Source organism: Oncorhynchus masou, chromosome 8 (genome assembly GCF_036934945.1).
Source record: "Oncorhynchus masou masou isolate Uvic2021 chromosome 8, UVic_Omas_1.1, whole genome shotgun sequence".
Classification (NCBI taxonomy): domain Eukaryota; kingdom Metazoa; phylum Chordata; class Actinopteri; order Salmoniformes; family Salmonidae; genus Oncorhynchus; species Oncorhynchus masou.
The window spans coordinates 23,858,671-23,880,230 of NC_088219.1; the positions used below are offsets into that span (position 1 = coordinate 23,858,671).

General features: G+C 46.0%; 1 protein-coding gene across 1 annotated transcript; it reads left to right on the top strand.

Annotated features, from left to right (window-relative positions):
* Positions 1–853: 853 nt before the first annotated feature.
* On the top strand, positions 854–7,752 carry LOC135543912 (bile salt-activated lipase-like). Its single transcript, XM_064971228.1, has 11 exons — positions 854–916; positions 1,471–1,621; positions 1,810–1,929; positions 2,377–2,574; positions 3,513–3,643; positions 4,216–4,323; positions 4,421–4,535; positions 4,715–4,901; positions 6,757–6,957; positions 7,068–7,277; positions 7,424–7,752. The coding sequence occupies exons 1-11, from the start codon at positions 854–856 to the stop codon at positions 7,596–7,598; spliced, it is 1,659 nt and encodes a 552-aa protein (XP_064827300.1). The 3' UTR covers positions 7,599–7,752.
* Positions 7,753–21,560: the final 13,808 nt, after the last annotated feature.

The following is a 21,560-nucleotide window of genomic DNA, read 5'->3' on the forward strand; positions in this document are numbered from 1 at the left end:
ACCTGTTCACCCCGCTACCATCCAGAAGGCGATGTCAGTACAGGTGCATCAAAGCTGGGACCGAGAGACTGAAAAACAGCTTCTATCTCAAGTCCATCAGACTGTTAAACAGTCATCACTTACACGGAGAGACTGCTGCCTACATACAGACTCAAATCATTGGCCACTTTAATAAATGGATCACTAGTCACTTTATACAATGCACTTTAAAAAATGCCACTTTAGTAATGTTTACATATGTTACATTACACATCTCATATGTATATACTGTATTTTATACCATCTACTGCATCTTGCCTATGCCGCTCGGTCATCGCTCATCCATATATTTAGATTGACATGTTCTTATTCCATCCCTTTAGATCTGTGTGTATTAGTTAGTTGTTGTGGAATTGTTAGATTACTTGTTAGATATTACTGCACTGTCGGAACTAGAAGCACAAGCATTTCGCTACACTCACAATAACATCTGCTAACCATGCGTATGTGACCAATAAAATGTTAAAAAAATAATTATTTTAATCTGGGTTACAACATTCAACCCACATAATGCATAACACATTTAATTTAAAAAATAATAATTAAAAATATATATAATTGACATTGAAAACTGTGAAAAGAATGTCATAATCAAACCGAAACAATCTCAAAAAGCGCTAATCGCTCAGCTCTAGCGAGCTCAAACGTTCACTTTTGCCTCACCGAGTTCTGCTAGGAGCAGTAAAAACTTCACCTGCAGGCACCTTTATGGACTTGAACAATACTCAACAAACAAAGCTCTGTGATGCTATAATATGGGAGGGGCCTCCTCCTGTATAAAAGGTGTGCTGACAGGTGTCTTTGGATGACCGTTATGAAGACGCTGGGGATTTTGGTTTCTGCTGCCCTGTTCCTGGGGTCCGCCTCTGCTGCCACTGTAAGTCCATTTTAGTTGATTTGGTTTTGATCATTTGATCTTTACTGTAATTAAATTAATTATTGTTTCTTTAAGTGAAACAAATGTCCAAATATCATATTTGTTAATGTAGCTGTTTTAATGTAGCCATGTTTTTTCTTACTATCTGTGGTTTTGATCAGCTCGTTGAGGTGAAGAAGATACTATAGAAATGTAGTTGGACAAAAAAAGTCTACTAAGTATAAAATAGTTTATACTGAGAAGGTAAACAATAGTAAAACACAAAGGCTTAAAACATCAAAGAGTTAAGAACATCTCCTGCGTTTGTACTCACGCTGCAGGTTTTTCACATGTTTCTCAGCAATGGGTTGACAAGCAGTGTGAATACAACAGCTGAACATCTTTTTTGCAACAGTTCGTGCTAAAAAACAACAAAAAACAATGACACTACATCCACAAATCAGCATCACTGAATAGATTGGTGCCTATTATAAGAACAGTTTCACACTTTACACATGCGCATATTACTGAATGTTTAATGAGTTAGTATCTGCCCTTTGGGTGTGGATGTGTAGCTTGGAGTGGTGTACACTGAGGGAGGCATGGTGCAGGGGAAGAACATCAATTCTGATGGATTGTTCCGCACCATGGACGTCTTCAAAGGAATCCCCTTCGCTGACAAGCCCGGCAAGTTTGAGAAGCCCAAGCGTCACCCTGGATGGGATGGTGGGTACCAAAAAACTAAATTCCTCAGATGTCTATCCATTCAGCAAGATATATCATTATTTGTACAAAACAATGTAGTAATACTGAAGCAGATTGTAAAATAAATATTGGACAGGCATGTATCAGACCTTACTCTTACTAACACGCATCTCAGTTGACTGACTGCTTCTCCCTGTGTCTCCTTCCAGGTGTTCTCAAGGCCACTAAGTTCAAACCGAGGTGTATGCAGCTGAACCTGCTCCAGTCAGACACCCGTGGCCAAGAGGACTGCCTCTACCTGAACATATGGGTCCCTCAGGGCAGCAGCGGTATGTATTATGTACAAATGTAGGATCTTAATTTGATCACCCAGTTGTAGTGAACTTAAACTTGTAACCCATTTGAGGTTAAAAAAGCTTCTCAAGTTTGTAATTTCCACTTTGAAATTTCAGACTTGATTTTCTCTTTTGAAAATTGTATAAACCTCAACGAAAATGTCCATTGACTATAATCCACATAAGAATTTACATTTGATGTTGCTGCAGGATTATTTTCCTGCTGAAATTTACTGGCTCAAATTAAAATCCTACACCTTTTCCTGTGTCCTTACCTGTCACAAGAGTAGGACACCAGATAATAAGGTGTCAGCCCTAGTCTGTCATCCACATATCAAGACATCATACAGTATGACCTGCTGATGTGTAGTAATACTAATAATGATATGACTATATGGTGTAATTCTTCAAATGTATTGAAATATCCCTTCTTTCTTTCAGTCTCCACTGGTCTGCCAGTAATGGTGTGGCTCTATGGAGGTGGTTTCCAGGTTGGTGGCTCTATGGGCGCTAACTTCCTGGATAACTATCTGTATGACGGGGAAGAGATTGCTAACAGAGGCAATGTAATCGTGGTGACCCTGGGTTACCGTGTGGGCACCCTGGGCTTCCTCAGCTCTGGAGATGCCAGCGGACCTGGTAGGTGTCAACCAAGGCTTTGGCTGGCTGGCTGGCTGGCTAGGTGGGTGTCTGGCTGGCTGGCTGGCTGGCTGGCTGGCTAGCTGGGTGGGTAAATGGCCGTGGTACAATCGGTGTCACATCAGCTGATGTATGACATTGACCTTTTCTTCATGTACTGATTCTCAGGTGACTGAATCCACTTTATGAGAATAATGTTTAAGAATACTGTGTTTGTTTAACTTTTAGTAATCAACTGGCTCTTTCAGAAACTTGAGCCATTCTGTTGGAGGCAGATGTACAGTATGTTAGTAGGTAGATAATCTCTCTTAACCCAGAAGTAAAATCTTGAGTAATTTGGTCAGCGTCGTGATTGCTTTAACTTCGTGTCCATACTGTATGTGTTAGAAATTGAAACTTCCATCAAAAACAAAGTCTCCAACCTCGCAAAAGGTAACTCAAAAAGAAACTCTACCATGGCCATGGTGTGGAGAGACTTTTTTTCCAGTTTTAATGCAAATTTCCTGAATTTCTACACATTTAGCCAAAACTTAATTTATGCCATGTTAATGATATCTGAGTGAGAGCGACAAACAAAATCAATGGGGGCCCCCTGAAGGTCAAGTCCCCTGGGCACATGCCCTGCATGCCTAATCAGTATTCGGCAATGATCGCTGTCTAGACTAACTTACCAATCAATACATTCTTAGCTGACATGGCTAATTGAGTGACTGTCAGTAACTGACATAACAAGAGAAAAACTGCTGATGCACAACAATATTTTGAAATCACACCTCATGTATTCTACTACTCAAACTCTCAACAGTAAGTTAAGACCCCAGACTGAGTTCCATAAGCGACCGCTTATCCTGGAGCCGACCCTGACCTGCAGAATCTACACACGGGAAATGAGTAGGCAGAGTACTGCTGCTGGCTCAAAGAGCTTTCTTCCATGTCAGGTAACTATGGTTTGTGGGACCAGCATGCTGCCATTGCTTGGGTAAACAGGAACATCCGTGCCTTCGGAGGAGACCCCAACAACCTCACCATCTTCGGGGAGTCTGCCGGCGCTGTTAGCTCCAGCCTCCAGGTGTGGGACTAAAAAAGGAGAGTAACAGTTTTAATACAGAGCTCTCAGGGCAAAGATAGTGATGTCAAAATACAAAGAAAGTCTAGTAGAAATGATGTTTCTTCAGTCTCAATGTTATAAACTCTTCATTAAAATGTCATGATTATTCAGGGTCTTCCTGCCATAAAGCATACGTTAATTGTCAAAGTGTTTAGTTTCTGTTAACTGTTGTGTCTATGAAGTTAGTAGGTAGGGTGGTGATACATTTAACAATGAGAACAGTGAGATTTCTGCTTCTTTATTTTGGACCATGATGTCCTGTACGCTACATAGTCAGCTGTTTGTCACAAGTTCCTGAGACCTCGGAGAACTCTGTGTCCTGTGTCTAAAAAGGTTGATGGAAAACACTTGTATTTCAGACCTTTTTTAACGTTGAACTTTTTAGATAGTTAGATATGTGTAAGCATTAAGCAGGGTTCTCCTGTTATGATTGTAAGTAAATATAGGTACAGATGTACTATGTACTAATGTACTAATTTGAGTTTGATTGCAATGTACTAATTCGAGTTTGAATGTACTTTACCGCCACACAGACACTCTCTCCCCATAACAAAGGGCTGATCCGCAGGGCAATCTCCCAGAGTGGTGTTGCTCTCTGCCCCTGGGCTATCAACAGGAACCCCCGTGCCTTTGCAGAGAAGGTATGTGTACTTCTGTAACAATGAGGTAGAATATGGACTGACAGAGAGGGATATTGGCTGTTAAGGGGATGTCTCATCCCCCTTTCTGTCTCTTTAGGTTGCTGAGAAGGTGGGCTGCCCCAAGGATGATCAGATGATGGCCTGCCTGAAACTTATTGACGCTAATGTTCTCACTCTGGCCGGTACCACGGCCCTGGGTGGTTCTCCCTCCAGTGAGTGTTCACTGAGATTAATGTACAGGGCTGTGGCACGCTGTGAGAAAGACACAGAGGAGGATGTGATTTGCATGCGTTGATGCCTGTAATGATACCTGTATAGATGACAATGACACAGTAATTTGGTGATGGCCATGTCCTGCCGATAGCATCAAGAGGTATCTCTGTCTCTCTAGCCCCCATGGTATACAACCTGGTCCTCTCCCCTGTGATCGATGGAGACTTCCTGCCTGATCACCCAGGTAACCTGTTCCACAACGCCGCTGACATTGATTACCTCGCCGGGGTCAACAGCATGGATGCCCACCTCTTCGCTGGCCAGGACATCCCCAATATCAACAATCCAAGCGCAAAAGTCCCCGTGTGAGTGGCTATGCTATGGGCTGGGAGGAAGAGGGCTGATTGGTTACCTGGGAGGAAGATGGCACTCTGTTTGGTGTTGGCCATGTGCATGGTGTAGCTTAAATGGGACTGCAGAACAACTTACAGAACCAACTGAGTCCAACAAGTAGAAGTAGAATCAAATAATAAAGGACAGGGTTATCAGTTCAGCCAGGTCCCTAACACAGTGAGATTCAGAAGGGGTTGATATATCTGTTGGGCCTTATCTCTAGGGTATCCAATCAAAAATGCATATTTTGACCAACGGGTAATGTGTCAATTTTGTAGAAACTCCTCTAAGAATTGTCCAATTGTCCAAACCTCATGTTTCTACCATCATCCATTCAAAAGTCATTGGCGTTTTTACCCTTGTAGGATGGCCAAAATTAGGATGACGAAATCAATGGAGGAAAGAGAAAAAAAGTGTTAAAAAATAAGGAATATTGCACTGCATCGCATTAGCTTGGCTGGGTGCTATGTATGAATGAAGGCTACCTGACAGGGTCACTTTCCTGTTTAATTCGTCATATTTCTTCACGAATCCGTGGGACATAAAACAATATAAAGATACACTACACGACCAAATGTATGTTGACATCTGCTCGTCGAACATCTTTCTTGTGGCGGCAGGGTAGCCTAGTGGTTAGAGCTTTAGACTAGTAACCGCAAGGTTATAAGTTCAAACCCCCGAGCTGACAAGGTACAATTCTGTTATTCTGCCCCTGGATAAGGCAGTTAACCCACCCATCATTGAAAATAAGAATTTGTTCTTAACTGACTTGCCTAGTTGGTTTCCCCTTTGCTGCTGTAATAGCCGCTGATCAAGTTTTTCCAAATGGATCTCGACAAACCATTTCTGGTTTTTCGGAACCCGCATGGCCGGGATAGTCCAACCTCACTTTGTGCACAGGGGTATTGTCATGCTGAAGCAAGAAGGGGCCTTCTCCAAAATCTTGCCAAAAAGTTGGAAGCACAGAATTATCTAGAATGTCATTGTATAATGTAGCGTTAAGATTTCCCTTCACTGGAACTAAGGGTTTTTGCCCCGAACCATGAAAAACAGACACAGACCATTGTTCCTCATCCACCAAACTTTACAGTTGGCACTATGCATAGAGTCAGGTAGCGTTCTCCTAGCATCCATCAAACCCAGATTCTTCCGTCGGACTGCCAGATGGTGAAGCGTGATTCATTACTCAAGAGAACGGATTTCCAGTGCTCAAGAGTCCAATGGCAGCGAGCTTTACACCACTCCAGACGACGCTTGGCATTGCGCATGGGGATCTTAGGTTTGTGTGTGGCTGCTCGGCCATGGAAACCCATTTCAAGAAGCCCCGGATGAACCATTTCTCATCCTGACAGTGCATCTAGAGCCAGTTTGGAACTCAGTAGTGAGTGTTGCAACTAAGGACAGACAGTTTTTACACGCTGCGGGCTGCAGCACTTGGCGGTCCTGTTCTGTGAGATTGTGTGGCCTACCACTTCGTGGCTGAGCAGTCGTTGCTCTTAGACGTTTCCACTTCATAATAACAGCACTGACAGTTGAGCGGGGCAGCTCTATCAGGGCATAAATGTGATGAAGTTGGAAAGGTGGCATCCTATCTCCATAGACAAACATTGACAATAGAATGGCTATGCCACAATGGAAGTCACTAAGCTCTTCAGTAAGGCCATTCTACTGTCAATGTTTGTGTATGGAGAATGCATGGCAGCGTGCTCGATTTTATACACCTGTCAGCAACTAGTGTGGCTGAAATAGCCAAATCCAGTAATATCAAGGGGTATCCACATACTTTTTTTATATATAGTGCATCTCTCTTCCTCTTTCTCACTACAGGTCAGACGTGAAACTGCTCTTGAGTTCTTTGACTAAGAAAGGAGAGGCCGCTACAAACAACGCATTCGCAGAGTACACGGCTGACTGGGGAGATGACCCTAGCCAGAAGACAATCAAGAAGACCGTTGTTATGATCGAAACTGACTACATCTTCCTGGTTCCTACCCAGGTTGCACTCTACCTGCATGCCTCTAATGCGCGGTGATTCTTCCTCATTGTTACTGTAGCACAGCCCTTCTCACCCAGTTTGTTTCCCATCCTAGAAATACATCTGATATCTAATCATTCCTCCTCTCCTTGCCCTACCCCAGATCTGCACGCACCTACTCCTACCTCTTTTCGGAGCCCAGCCGCATGGCCGGGATAGTCCAACCTTACCCCAGCTGGATGGAGGCTGACCATGCTGATGACCTGCAGTATGTGTTCGGCAAGCCCTTCACAACGCCCCTGGCATACTGGCCCAGCCACCGTGACGTCTCCAGATACTTGATTGCCTACTGGACCAACTTCGCCAGGACTGGGTAAAAAAGAGCTGCAATGCAATCATGTTTTTGTCTCCCCCACTGGATGGGATTACTGTATAAGTGATGTTATCCTCACGAAAACTATATATATCGAATGTTCTCACCATTATGTTTTTCTTACCATCAACCCCTTCCCACCACAGAGACCCCAACAACGGGGAGTCGAAGGTGCCTGTGACCTGGCCTGCATACACCACCTCTGGGCAAAAGTACCTGGAGATCAATGCCCATATGAACAAGAACTACGTCCATGAGAAGATGAGGGTGCGCTATGTGAACTGGTGGTCTAACATTTTTCCCAGCCTGCCCTCCGTCTGAGAAAGCTCTCACTGAGCACAGGCTCCCTGATGCATCATTCACAGCTATACAAATTGTTCTTGTCATGTCTGTCACAAATGCAAGTATTACCAGATGCATTTCTGATTGTATTTTTTTTTAATGACAAATTAAATTAATGCAATTAAGAAGTCTACCCTGTTTTCTGTTTTTAATACTGTCCAGAGTATTTTGCTTGTATTTATTAAGAAATGATCTTATATTGACATTATGAACTCCTACCAAGTAATATACACATTTTTTATCAAATCCCGATGGTGAAAGTATGTTAGTGTAGACCTATTTCTCAAAGCTGTATCATCAGAATTTACCTAGAATTTACCCGCCCGCACGCACGCGCGCGCACACACACACACACACACACACACACACACACACACACACACACACACACACACACACACACACACACACACACACACACACACACACACACACACACACACACACACACACACACACACACACACGCACACACATACTCACCTTCTAGACAGCTTGATATGTTTTTGTTTGTATTTCATTAAATAAATACAATATTAAAAAAAGATTGTTATAGGGTAGGCGTCCTTAACGGGACAGCTGTAAATCATGCAGCACCTTGTGTCACCATCGCAGATTTTAGAGAAACAATAAATGTCGGTACATATAAGTGTCTTATATTGGCAGAAAGCTTCAATTCTTGTTAATATAATTGCACTGTCCAATTTACAGTAGCTATTACTGCGAACAAATGCCATACTATTGTTTGAGGAGAATTCCTAACAACAAAACACTTTTTTCACTGCAATAGGTTTGATAAATTCACCTCTGAAGGTGAAGTGTGTACTTACATTCTGAAATCTTGCTCTGATTTATCATACAAAGGGTCCCAGAGATAACATCAAGTGTCGTTTTATTAGATAAAATCCTTTTTCATATCCTAAAAAGGTCCATATAGCATGCATGATCGATTTTGTATTTCCACTCGTTCAAATTGCAAAGAAAGGAGTCTGTAGAAATCTAACCCTAAACATTGTTTCAACCAGTCAAATGACATTTGTATGTATTCCTCAGAGATCCTAGAACATAAACCAGACTTCATTATATCATTAGGAGTGTAGTATATCCTATAGGATACAAGTTTGGTCAGAGAGCAACGCTTTCATGGCACACCGATGACGATCTTCATTTGATCGACTGTATCTTTGTCAAATAAGCACCAATTGGGTTCAAACAAAGCTAGCTAGATAGCCAATGAGCTTGGTTTTATGGGAGTATCCGGTAAAACCCCGTATCTGTCGCAAAATGTTGGTGCTAACCTTTTGCGACAGCATCCCTCTTCCTTTTGGACAAAAATTATAAGACTATTCAGAGTTATGAGGTTATGAAAACTGATTGTTTTGCAAATTTTGAACTTATAATATGGCTACTAATACTGGAAAAGCTAAATCAAAGTCCAAGTATACAGATTTGACGATATTCTTGCAGAAAAATGTAATATGAATGCAAATGCCTCCTTCACGATTTGCCCAAATGTACCTGGGTGACTTCACACTAAATGTCATGTAGTTAACTCATACTTCAAGTTATCCATATGAAACTTTGTACATACACTGCTGCCATCTTATGCACATCATCGGAATTGCAACCAGAGTGATGGCTAGAACTGGGACCTTTCTCTTGCATTTCAAAGATAGTGGTAGAAAAAAAATGTTTAGTTTTTTTCTTTGTATTTTCTTTTGCCAGATCTATTGTGTTATATTCTCCTACATACACATATCCACAAACTTCAAAGTGTTTCCTTTCAAATGGTACCAAGAATATGCATATCCTTGTTTCAGGGCCAGAGCTACAGGCAGTTAGATTTGGTATGTCATTTTAAGCGAAAATTGGAAAAAAAGGGGGCTATCCCTGAGAAGTTTTTTAAAACTATAGGCTACATTTCTGTTGAATTTGTGACACTATGAAATGTGTATAACCAAGCTGCTACTTCTCCAGTTGCGCAATATTTTCTATGCTGGAGAGCTTCAGAAAATCCAACTAAATCAAACTAAGTGCGTATTCTATAGTCATAGCTGATGTGAAATGTCCTACATGGCAGTAGGTCATTTGAATCTGCCGTGAATAAGAGTAAATGCCTATTCTGAGAGCAACACACACACGCTATAGCAAGAGAGCAGGCAGGGGGTGAACAAGTAGGCTGTGTCATTTTCATCGTATTGACATCCCTTTTACGGTAGCCTATCATACAATAACTGTGTAATGCAAATGAATGATAACAGAGTTCAAGTTTGTCTACACACGGTATTGGTTCTACATACAACAAAAACGTAGACCTATCTGAAATGCATCATATTGACAACAACTGTCATTTTGCACATAAGAAAGCATTCAATGTTGAAGAGAAGCCCCACGATGACTGGTAGCCCAAGATGTGTTCATTAAAACAGCATACACCTTAACCATCAATTCAGGACCAATGACAGAAGGTGCTAGGCCCTGGATCTTCTCGATCTTGTTGGTCAGCCGAGTCTGCTTCTCTAAAATGGATAGGTAGAACATTCCATGAAAAAAAGATGGTGTTAATACACAATAATTTTGGATGCCAGCCGCCGATAAACCCCATAGAAGAAGGGGCGGGATCCGTACACCAGTAGACAGTGTCCTTTCCCGCAGTTCTGTTAACGGCGGCAAGGGCAGATGGGAGCAAAGGACACTGTGTGCTAGCTTAGCCAGCTAGTCCGGTACATAGCAGGCGGGAGGCAGGGGCGACATTGTGTTCTAGCTAGCTAAATAGCATTCTAGCTAGCTAGCTAGCACACAGTGTCCCTAACTAGCAACCTAGTTAGTTAGCTAATGGCTCATGTACACTAGCATATGGTACCGTGCGGTGAAACACTACTTCGCATTCATTTTCAATGGAAGGAAACCGGTGAGAAGCGGAGTAGTCAGTGAGTCATTAGGCAGCGCAAAAGTGGTGTGGGAGACAGTGAAAAAGGTCAGCATTTCCCAACTGTATGCAAATCACCAGTAGCAGGGCGATGACCAATGATATCGAGTGGTTTCCACAACGAATTTGACGCTATGCAACCCAACCATGGAAACTTTCTTCAGAAAAGATGACTGACAAAAATGCTAGGATGGAAGCAAATGTAAGTCATTCTAATATCATAACAAATCATACAACAAATGTACAGTTGAGAGGAATATGTTAGTTGGTGTAGAGACAAATTATTATGCATATTTTTTGTCATAAAGCAAGCTAGCTGACTAGCTAACATTAGCCAGCTAGCTAGCAAGCTTTATGTGCGTTGTGACATGAGTGTGAAATTGTCATTTGTGTTGTTTAATGTTTTAGGGACTCCTGAGAAAACCAGTCACCAGTCAGAGGTCACCAAACGCAACATATCTTCAGCCTGTAAATTAGCAATAAAGATATGTCGACATCAATTAATTGTCTCTGGCCCCCTCCCAGTTAAGGGGAGTGATGAGTCTCCGTCACTCCGTCAACAGGACCAAGCCTGTTCTGCTGAGGAGTGACGGATTCCATCCTAGCTGGAGGGGTGCTCTCGTCTTATCCATCAACATTGCCTAGCTCCACTGTCAGCCTGCCTACCAGCTTAGTGGGGTCTGCCACTAGCACAGTCAGTGTAGTCAGCTCAGTTATCCCCATTGGCGACTGTGTCTATGCCTCGATCTAGGTTAGGCAAAACTGAACATGGCAGTCTTCACCTTAGCAATCTCATTAGAATAAAGATCTCCTCCATTCCTGTCATTGTTGAAAGAGATTGAGATATCTCACATCTCAAAATAGGGCTACTTAATGTTAGATCCCTCACTTCCAAGGAAGTCATGGTAAATTAACTAATCACTGATCATAATCTTGATGTGATTGGCCTGACTGAAACATGACTCGAGCTTGATGAATTTACTGTGTTAAATGAGGCCTCTCCTCCTGGTTACACTAGTGACCATATCCCCTGCCCATCCTGCAAAGGCGGAGGTGTTGCTAACATTTACAACAGCAAATGTAAATTTACCCCCCAAAAATGAGTGTTTTTGTGTTTTGAGCTTGTAATCATGAAATCTATACAGCCTATTCAATCACTTTTTATACAGTAGGTACTTTTTACAGGCCTCCTGAGCTGTACACGGCATTCCTCACTGAGTTCCCTGAATTCCTATTGGACCTTGTAGTCATGGCAGATATTTTTTTCTTTAAATGGTGACTTCAATATTCACTTTGAAAAGTCCATAGTCTCACTCCGAAAGGCTTTAGGAGCCATCATCAACTCAGTGGTTTTGTCCAAACATCTCTCCAGACCTTCTCAATTCCACAGTCATACTAATATTGAATATTAGTTTTGTCCCGTGGAATAAATATTGTGGATCTAAATGTTTTTCCTCATAATCCTGGACTATCAGACCATCATTTTATTACTTTTGCAATCGCAACAAATAATCTGCTCAGACCCCAACCAAGGATCATCAAAAGCTATGCTATAAATTCTGAGACAACCCAAAGATTCCTAGATGCCCTTCCTGACTCCCTCCACCTACCCAATGATGTCGGAGTTCAAAAATCAGTTAACCACCTAACTGAGGATCTAAATGTAACCTTGCATAATACCCTAGATGTAGCCGCACCCCTAAAAAAAAAAAAAAAAAAAAAAATAGCTACCTGGTATACAGAAAATACCCGAGGACTGAAGCAAGCTTTAAGAAAATTGGAACGGAATTGGCACTCCACCAAACTAGAAGTCTTCCGACAAGCTTGGAAAGACAGTTCTGTACAATATCAAAGAGGCCTCACTGAAGCTCGATCATCCTATTTTTCAAACCTAATTGAGGAGAATAAGAACAATTCAAAATGTATTTTTGATACTGTTGCAAAGCTAACTAAAAAGCAGCATTCCCCAAGAGAGGATGGTTTTCACTTATGCAGTGACTAATTAATGAACTTCTTTGACAAAAATATCAGGATCATTAGAAAGCAAATTACAGATTTGTCTTTGAATCTGCATATTTATCCAAAGTTTAGTTGTCCTGAGTCTGCGCAGAACTGCCAGGACCTAGGATCAATGGAGAAAATCAAGTTTTGGAATCCTGTATCTCTTGACACATTCATGAATATAGTCATCACGGCATCTAAACCAACTAAACCAAGCTGCGTACTGGACCCTATTCCAACTAAACTACGGAAATAACTACTTCCTGTACTTGCCCCCCCCCCCCCTATGTTGAAGCTAATAAATGGCTCCCTATCCTCCAAATGTGTACCAAACTCACTAAAATGGGCAGTAATAAAGCCTCTCTTGAAAAAGCCTAAAATTTACCTGCAAAATTTAAAAAAAACTATCAGCCCATATAAAATCTCCCATTCCTCTAAAATGATTTAGAAAAAGCTGTTGCGCAGCAACTCACTACCTTCCTGAAGACAAATAATGTATATGAAACACTTCAGGCTGGTTTTAGACCCTATCATAGCACTGAGACTGCACTCGTGAAGATCAAGGCTCTGGCGTCAGACCAAGGCTCTGCATCTGTCCTCGTGCTCCTAGACCTTACTGCTGCTTTTCACACCATAGAGCACCACATTCTGTTGGAGATATTGGAAACCTTAATTGGTCTACATGGACAAGTTCTTGCCTGGTTTAGATCTTATCTGACAGAAAATATATCAGTTTGTCTTTGTGGATGGACTGTCCTTTGACAAATCAATTGTATGTTTCGGTGTTCCTCAAAGTTCCATGTTAGGACCACTATTGTTTCCACTATATATTCTACCTTTTGAAAATGTCATTCAGAAACACAATGTTAACTTTCACTGCTATGTGGACAACATGCTGCCCCCCCATTCCCAAAATTGCCTACCCTGGAAGCCTTTGTTTCCGACATAAGGAAGTGGATTGTGGCAAATGTTTTACTTTTAAACTGGGACAAAACAGAGATGCTAGTTCTAGGTCCGAAGAAACAAAAAGATCTGCTGTTGGATCTGACTATTAATCTTGATGTGTCACGAATATTACCGAAGGTGACTCCCCTTCTTGGTTGGGTGGCGCTCGGCGGTCGTCGTCGCCGGTCTACTAGCTATCACCGATCCGTTGTTCTGTGTTCCTTTGGTTTTGTCTGATTGGTATCACCTGTTTCTTGTTTGGTTGTTAGGGTAAGGTTATATATAGTTTGTTCAGCCCGCTTCTGTTTCGTGCGGGCTTGTTCGTCTGTTCTATGTTTGAGTGTATTTTGTTTGTATTTTGGGTTTCGCGCTGTCCGTTAATATTTCTGATCATTTGTTTTCCTACTTTTGTTCATGTTATTTTCCGGGACATTAAAGCGTGTTTTTTCCCACATCTTTTGCTCTCTGCGCCTGACTCCACACCTCCTCACTCATTTGCCGTAACATGATGGTTGTGCAGTCATTTCAAATGAAACTGTGAAGGACTTCAGCGTTACTCTGGACCCGGATCTCTCTTTTGAGGAACATATAAAAAATATTTCAAAGACAGCTTTTTCCATCTTCGTAACATTGCAAAAATCTGAAACGTTTTTTCCAAAAACTATGCAGAAAAACGAATCCATGCTTCTAGATTAGACTACTGCGATGCTCTACTCTCCGACTATAAAGAGAAAGCACTAAATAAACTTCAGTTAGTGTTAAACAGGAATCCTAGTGTCACGACTTCCACCGAAGGTGGCTCCTCTCCCTGTTCGGGCGGTGCTCGGCAGTCATCGTCGCTGGCCTATTAGCTGCCACCCATCCATTTTTCCTTTTTGTTTTGTCTGTCTTATTGTTTACACCTGTGTCTTATTAGTTGATTTCGGTGGGTATATTTACCTAAGTTCTTGTCACGCCCTGGTCGAAGTCTGTTGTGTTTGTCTTCATTTATTTGGTCAGGCCAGGGTTATGGCATGGGTTTTTGTATGTGGTGTGTTTGTATTGGGATTGTAGCTTAGTGGGGTGTTCTAGATAAGTCTATGGCTGTCTGAAGTGGTTCTCAATCAGAGGCAGGTGTTTATCGTTGTCTCTGATTGGGAACCATATTTAGGCAGCCATATTCTTTGAGTGTTTCGTGGGTGATTGTTCCTGTCCCTGTGTTTGTGTTTGTTGTCACCAGATAGGCTGTTTAGGTTTTCACGTTACGTTTGTTGTTTTGTATTGTTCGTGTTTATTAGTTCATTAAACATGTATGAAAATTACCACGCCGCATTTTGATCCGACTCTCCTTCCCACAACGAAAGCCGTAACAGAATCACCCACCACAACAGGACCAAGCGGAGTGTCAACAGGCAGCAGCAGCAGGAGCAACAAAATAGGGATTTCTGGACTTGGGAGGAGATCCTAGACGGAGAAGGACCCTGGGCACAGCCTGGAGAATATCGTCGCCCCAAGGAAGAACTGGAGGCGGAGAAAGCGGAGAGGCGCTGGTATGAGGAGGCAGCACGGAGACACGGATGGAAGCCCGAGAGTCAGCCCCAAAAATGTCTTGGGGGAGGCTCACAGGGAGTATGGCGACGCTAGGTAGGAGACCTACGCCAACTTCCTGTGGTTACCGGTGGGCTGGAGAGACCGGGCAGGCACCGTGTTATGCTGAGGTGCGCACGGTGTCCCCAGTGCGGGTGCATAGCCCGGTGCGGTATATTCCAGCTCCGCGTATCGGCTGGGCTAAATTGAGCGTCGAGCCAAATGCCATGAAGCCGGCTCTACGCATCTGGTCCCCAGTGCGTCTCCTTGGGCCGGCTTACATGGCACCAGCCTTGCGCACGGTGTCCCCGGTTCGCTGCATAGCCCAGTGCGGGCTATTCCACCTCGCCGCACTGGCAGAGCGACCGGGAGTATTCAACCAGGTAAGGTTGGGCAGGCTCGGTGCTCAAGAGCTCCAGTGCGCCTGCACGGACCGGTCTACCCAGTACTACCTCCACGCACCAGCCCTCCGGTGGCAGCTCCCCGCACCAGGCTTCCTGTGCGTGTCCTCGGCCCAGTACCACCAGTGCCAGCACCACGCATCAGGCCTACAGTGCGCTTCGCCTCTCTAGCGCTACCAGAGCCTTTCTCCTCTCCTGCGCTGTCGGAGTCTCCCGCCTGTTTAGCGCTGCCAGAGCCTTCCTCCTCTCCTGCGCTGCTGGAGTCTCCCGCCTGTTTAGCGCTGCCAGAGCCTTCCTCCTCTCCTGCGCTGCTGGAGTCTCCCGCCTGTTTAGCGCTGCCAGAGCCTTCCGCCTCTACAGCGCTGCCGGAGTCTCCTGCCTGTTTAGCGCAGCCAGAGCTGCCAGTCTGCATGGAGCAGCCAGAGCTGTCAGTCTGCATGGAGCAGCCAGGGCTGCCAGCCTGTATGGAGCAGCCAGAGCTGTCAGCCTGCATGGAGCAGTCAGAGCTGCCAGTCTGCATGGTGCAGCCAGAGCTGCCAGTCTGCATGGAGCAGCCAGCGCTGCCAGTCTGCATGGAGCATCCAGAGCTGTCGGTCTGCATGGAGCAGCCAGAGCTGTCAGTATGCATGGAGCAACTAGAGCTGTCAGTCTGCAAGGAGCTCCCAGTCTGCAAGGAGCTGCCAGTCTGCAAGGAGCTGCCAGAGCTGCCAGTCTGCATGGAGCTGCCAGAGCTGCCAGTCTGCAAGAAGCCGCCAGAGCTGCCAGTCTGCAAGAAGCCGCCAGAGCTGCCAGTCTGCATGGAGCAGCCAGAGCCGTCAGTCAGTATGGAGCAGCCAGAGCCACCAGTCAGCATGGAGCAGCCAGAGCCGCCAGTCAGCATGGAGCAGCCAGAGCCGCCAGTCAGCATGGAGCAGCCAGATATGTCAGTCTGCCAGGATCCGCCAGTCAGCCAGACTCTTCCAGATCTGCCAGTCAGCCAGACTCTTCCAGATCTGCCAGTCAGCCAGACCCTTCCAGATCCACCAGTCAGCCAGGATCTGCCAGAACCGCCAGCCAGCCAGGATCTGCCAGATCCAACCACCTGCCTGAGCTTACTCTCAGTGCTGAGCTTCCTTTCAGTGCTGAGCTTCCTCTCAGTGTGGAGTTTCCTCTCAGTGCTGAGCTTCCTCTCAGTGCTGAGCTTCCCCTCAGTCCCGAGCTTCCCCTCAGTCCCGAGCTCCCCCTCAGTCCCGAGCTACCCCTCAGTCCCGAGCTGCCCCTCAGTCCCGAGCTGCCCCTCAGTCCAGTGGGGTTCTGGGTGAGGACTACTAGGCCATGGTCGGCGGCGAGGGTGGACTATCCAAGGACGCGAGGAGGAGGGACTAAGACTTTGATAGAGTGGGGTCCACGTCCCGCGCCGGAGCCGCCACCATGGACAGACGCCCACCCGGACCCTCCCCTATGGTTTTTGGTGTGCTTCCGGGAGTCCGCACCTTGGGGGGGTGGGGGTTCTGTCACTCCCTGGTCGAAGTATGTTGTGTTTGTCTTCGTTTATTTGGTCAGGCCAGGGTTGTGGCATGAGTTTTTGTATGTGGTGTGTTTGTATTGGGATTGTAGCTTAGTGGGGTGTTCTAGATAAGTCTATGGCTGTCTGAAGTGGTTCTCAATCAGAGGCAGGTGTTTATCGTTGTCTCTGATTGGGAACCATATTTAGGCAGCCATATTCTTTGAGTGTTTCGTGGGTGATTGTTCCTGTCCCTGTGTTTGTTGTCACCAGATAGGCTGTTTAGGTTTTCACGTTACGTTTGTTGTTTTGTATTGTTCGTGTTTATTCGTTCATTAAACATGTATGAAAATTACCACGCCGCATTTTGATCCGACTCTCCTTCCCACAACGAAAGCCGTAACAGAATCACCCACCACAACAGGACCAAGCGGCGTGTCAACAGGCAGCAGCAGCAGGAGCAACAAAATAGGGATTTCTGGACTTGGGAGGAGATCCTAGACGGAGAAGGACCCTGGGCACAGCCTGGAGAATATCGTCGCCCCAAGGAAGAACTGGAGGCGGAGAAAGCGGAGAGGCGCTGGTATGAGGAGGCAGCACGGCGACACGGATGGAAGCCCGAGAATCAGCCCCAAAAATGTCTTGGGGGAGGCTCACAGGGAGTATGGCGACGCTAGGTAGGAGACCTACGCCAACTTCCTGTGGTTACCGGTGGGCTGGAGAGACCGGGCAGGCACCGTGTTATGCTGAGGTGCGCACGGTGTCCCCATTGCGGGTGCATAGCCCGGTGCGGTATATTCCAGCTCCGCGTATCGGCCGGGCTAAATTGAGCGTCGAGCCAAATGCCATGAAGCCGGCTCTACGCATCTGGTCCCCAGTGCGTCTCCTTGGGCCGGCTTACATGGCACCAGCCTTGCGCACGGTGTCCCCGGTTCGCCTGAATAGCCCAGTGCGGGCTATTCCACCTCGCCGCACTGGCAGAGCGACCGGGAGTATTCAACCAGGTAAGGTTGGGCAGGCTCGGTGCTCAAGAGCTCCAGTGCGCCTGCACGGACCGGTCTACCCAGTACTACCTCCACGCACCAGCCCTCCGGTGGCAGCTCCCCGCACCAGGCTTCCTGTGCGTGTCCTCGGCCCAGTACCACCAGTGCCAGCACCACGCATCAGGCCTACAGTGCGCTTCGCCTCTCTAGCGCTACCAGAGCCTTTCTCCTCTCCTGCGCTGTCGGAGTCTCCCGCCTGTTTAGCGCTGCCAGAGCCTTCCGCCTCTACAGCGCTGCCGGAGTCTCCTGCCTGTTTAGCGCAGCCAGAGCTGCCAGTCTGCATGGAGCAGCCAGAGCTGTCAGTCTGCATGGAGCAGCCAGGGCTGCCAGCCTGTATGGAGCAGCCAGAGCTGTCAGCCTGCATGGAGCAGTCAGAGCTGCCAGTCTGCATGGTGCAGCCAGAGCTGCCAGTCTGCATGGAGCAGCCAGCGCTGCCAGTCTGCATGGAGCATCCAGAGCTGTCGGTCTGCATGGAGCAGCCAGAGCTGTCAGTATGCATGGAGCAACTAGAGCTGTCAGTCTGCAAGGAGCTGCCAGTCTGCAAGGAGCTGCCAGAGCTGCCAGTCTGCATGGTGCTGCCAGAGCTGCCAGTCTGCAAGAAGCCGCCAGAGCTGCCAGTCTGCAAGAAGCCGCCAGAGCTGCCAGTCTGCATGGAGCAGCCAGAGCCGTCAGTCAGTATGGAGCAGCCAGAGCCACCAGTCAGCATGGAGCAGCCAGAGCCGCCAGTCAGCATGGAGCAGCCAGAGCCGCCAGTCAGCATGGAGCAGCCAGATATGTCAGTCTGCCAGGATCCGCCAGTCAGCCAGACTCTTCCAGATCTGCCAGTCAGCCAGACTCTTCCAGATCTGCCAGTCAGCCAGACCCTTCCAGATCCACCAGTCAGCCAGGATCTGCCAGAACCGCCAGCCAGCCAGGATCTGCCAGATCCAACCACCTGCCTGAGCTTACTCTCAGTGCTGAGCTTCCTTTCAGTGCTGAGCTTCCTTTCAGTGCTGAGCTTCCTCTCAGTGTGGAGTTTCCTCTCAGTGCTGAGCTTCCTCTCAGTGCCGAGCTTCCCCTCAGTCCCGAGCTCCCCTCAGTCCCGAGCTACCCCTCAGTCCCGAGCTACCCCTCAGTCCCGAGCTGCCCCTCAGTCCCGAGCTGCCCCTCAGTCCAGTGGGGTTCTGGGTGAGGACTACTAGGCCATGGTCGGCGGCGAGGGTGGACTATCCAAGGACGCGAGGAGGAGGGACTAAGACTTTGATAGAGTGGGGTCCACGTCCCGCGCTGGAGCCGCCACCATGGACAGACGCCCACACGGACCCTCCCCTATGGTTTTTGGTGTGCTTCCGGGAGTCCGCACCTTGGGGGGGGTGGGGGTTCTGTCACTCCCTGGTCGAAGTATGTTGTGTTTGTCTTCGTTTATTTGGTCAGGCCAGGGTTGTGGCATGAGTTTTTGTATGTGGTGTGTTTGTATTGGGATTGTAGCTTAGTGGGGTGTTCTAGATAAGTCTATGGCTGTCTGAAGTGGTTCTCAATCAGAGGCAGGTGTTTATCGTTGTCTCTGATTGGGAACCATATTTAGGCAGCCATATTCTTTGAGGGTTTCGTGGGTGATTGTTCCTGTCTCTGTGTTGTCACCAGATAGGCTGTTTAGGTTTTCACGTTACGTTTGTTGTTTTGTATTGTTCGTGTTTATTTGTTCATTAAACATGTATGAAAATTACCACGCCGCATTTTGGTCCGACTCTTCTTCCCACAACGAAAGCCGTAACAGTTCTGTTAAACTCACAAACATGATTCAAACAGTTTTAGAAACTTCAGAGTGTTTCCTATCCAAATCTACTAATAATATGCATATCGTATATTCTTGGCATGAATAGCAGTTTAAATTGGGCACGCTATTTATTCAAAAGTGAAAATGCTGCCCCCTATACCTTAAGAAGTTAAACAAATCAAATGAAGCAGTTTGTCAGTAAGTAAAGCAGACGAACAGGAGGCGGAGGGCGTGTTTTGTCAGGACTAGTCTTAGTTGCCCAAGTGTTGGGCTGGTTGCCCAAGCCTTACTGTGGGTCAAGTCTGACAACACACCTTAGCTGTCCAATCCTACAAGTCTAATGCTCTTCACACAACAATTCATTGTGAATCTGACATACTTCTATTCAAGGGGCCGAGATTAGGTCAATTGAGGTGAGTGGGTGGCATTAATTAAAGTCACAACCTGTAAACAGACCCACTGATTCGTTAAATCAACTGTTTTAGTTATCTTGCAAGGTTTTCATCCTGCAGACATAGGATGACCACCCAAACGTCATCTAGCTAACTTGACACAACTGTGGGAAGCATTGGAGTCAACATGGGCCAGCATCCCTGTGGAACACTTTTGACACCTTGTAGAGTCCATGCCCTGAAAAATTGAGGTTGTTCTGAGGGCAAAAGGGGGTGCAACTCAATTTTTTGTTGTTGTATTTAACCTTTATTTAACTAGGCAAGTCAATTGAGAACAAATTCTGATACAGCCTGGATACAAACCAGGGACTGTAGTGACTATGGGACTCCCAATCACAGCCGGATGTGATTCAGCCTGGGTACAAACCAGGGTCTGTAGTGACTATGGGACACCCAATCACAGCCGGATGTGATTCAGCCTGGGTACAAACCAGGGACTGTAGTGACTATGGGACTCCTAATCACAGCCGGATGTGATTCAGCCTGGGTACAAACCAGGGTCTGTAGTGACTATGGGACTCCCAATCACAGCCGGATGTGATTCAGCCTGGATACAAACCAGGGTCTGTAGTGACTATGGGACTCCCAATCACAGCCGGATGTGATTCAGCCTGGATACAAACCAGGGACTGTAGTGACTATGGGACTCCCAATCACAGCCGGAAGGGATTCAGCCTGGGTACAAACCAGGGTCTGTAGTGACTATGGGACTCCCAATCACAGCCGGATGTGATTCAGTCTGGGTACAAACCAGGGTCTGTAGTGACTATGGGACTCCCAATCACAGCCGGATGTGATTCAGCCTGGGTACAAACCAGGGACTGTAGTGACTATGGGACTCCCAATCACAGCCGGATTTGATTCAGCCTGGATACAAACCAGGGACTGTAGTGACTATGGGACTCCCAATCACAGCCGGATGTGATTCAGCCTGGATACAAACCAGGGACTGTAGTGACTATGCGACTCCCAATCACAGCCGGATGTGATTCAGCCTGGATACAAACCAGGGACTGTAGTGACTATGGGACTCCCAATCACAGCCGGATGTGATTCAGCCTGGATACAAACCAGGGACTGTAGTGACTAGGAAGGTGTTCCTAATGTTTGGTATACACAGTGTAAATGAAGTTTAAAAGGAGACCAGTAATTGTTAAAGTTTTGGCCACACAGCTCCTTTAAAGAAATAAAGACAATTGGATAGTCCTCCATTTTCTTTGTATTGACAGTGTATGCTGCCATACTTGACTCAAATCATGTCAGTGAAAGTTAGATAAATCTCCCCCTGTTACGGGATTAATCATTCTTCAGTCCTCCCCAGTACCACTAGTTTACAGGATATTTGGCATTTATATTTCAAAATGT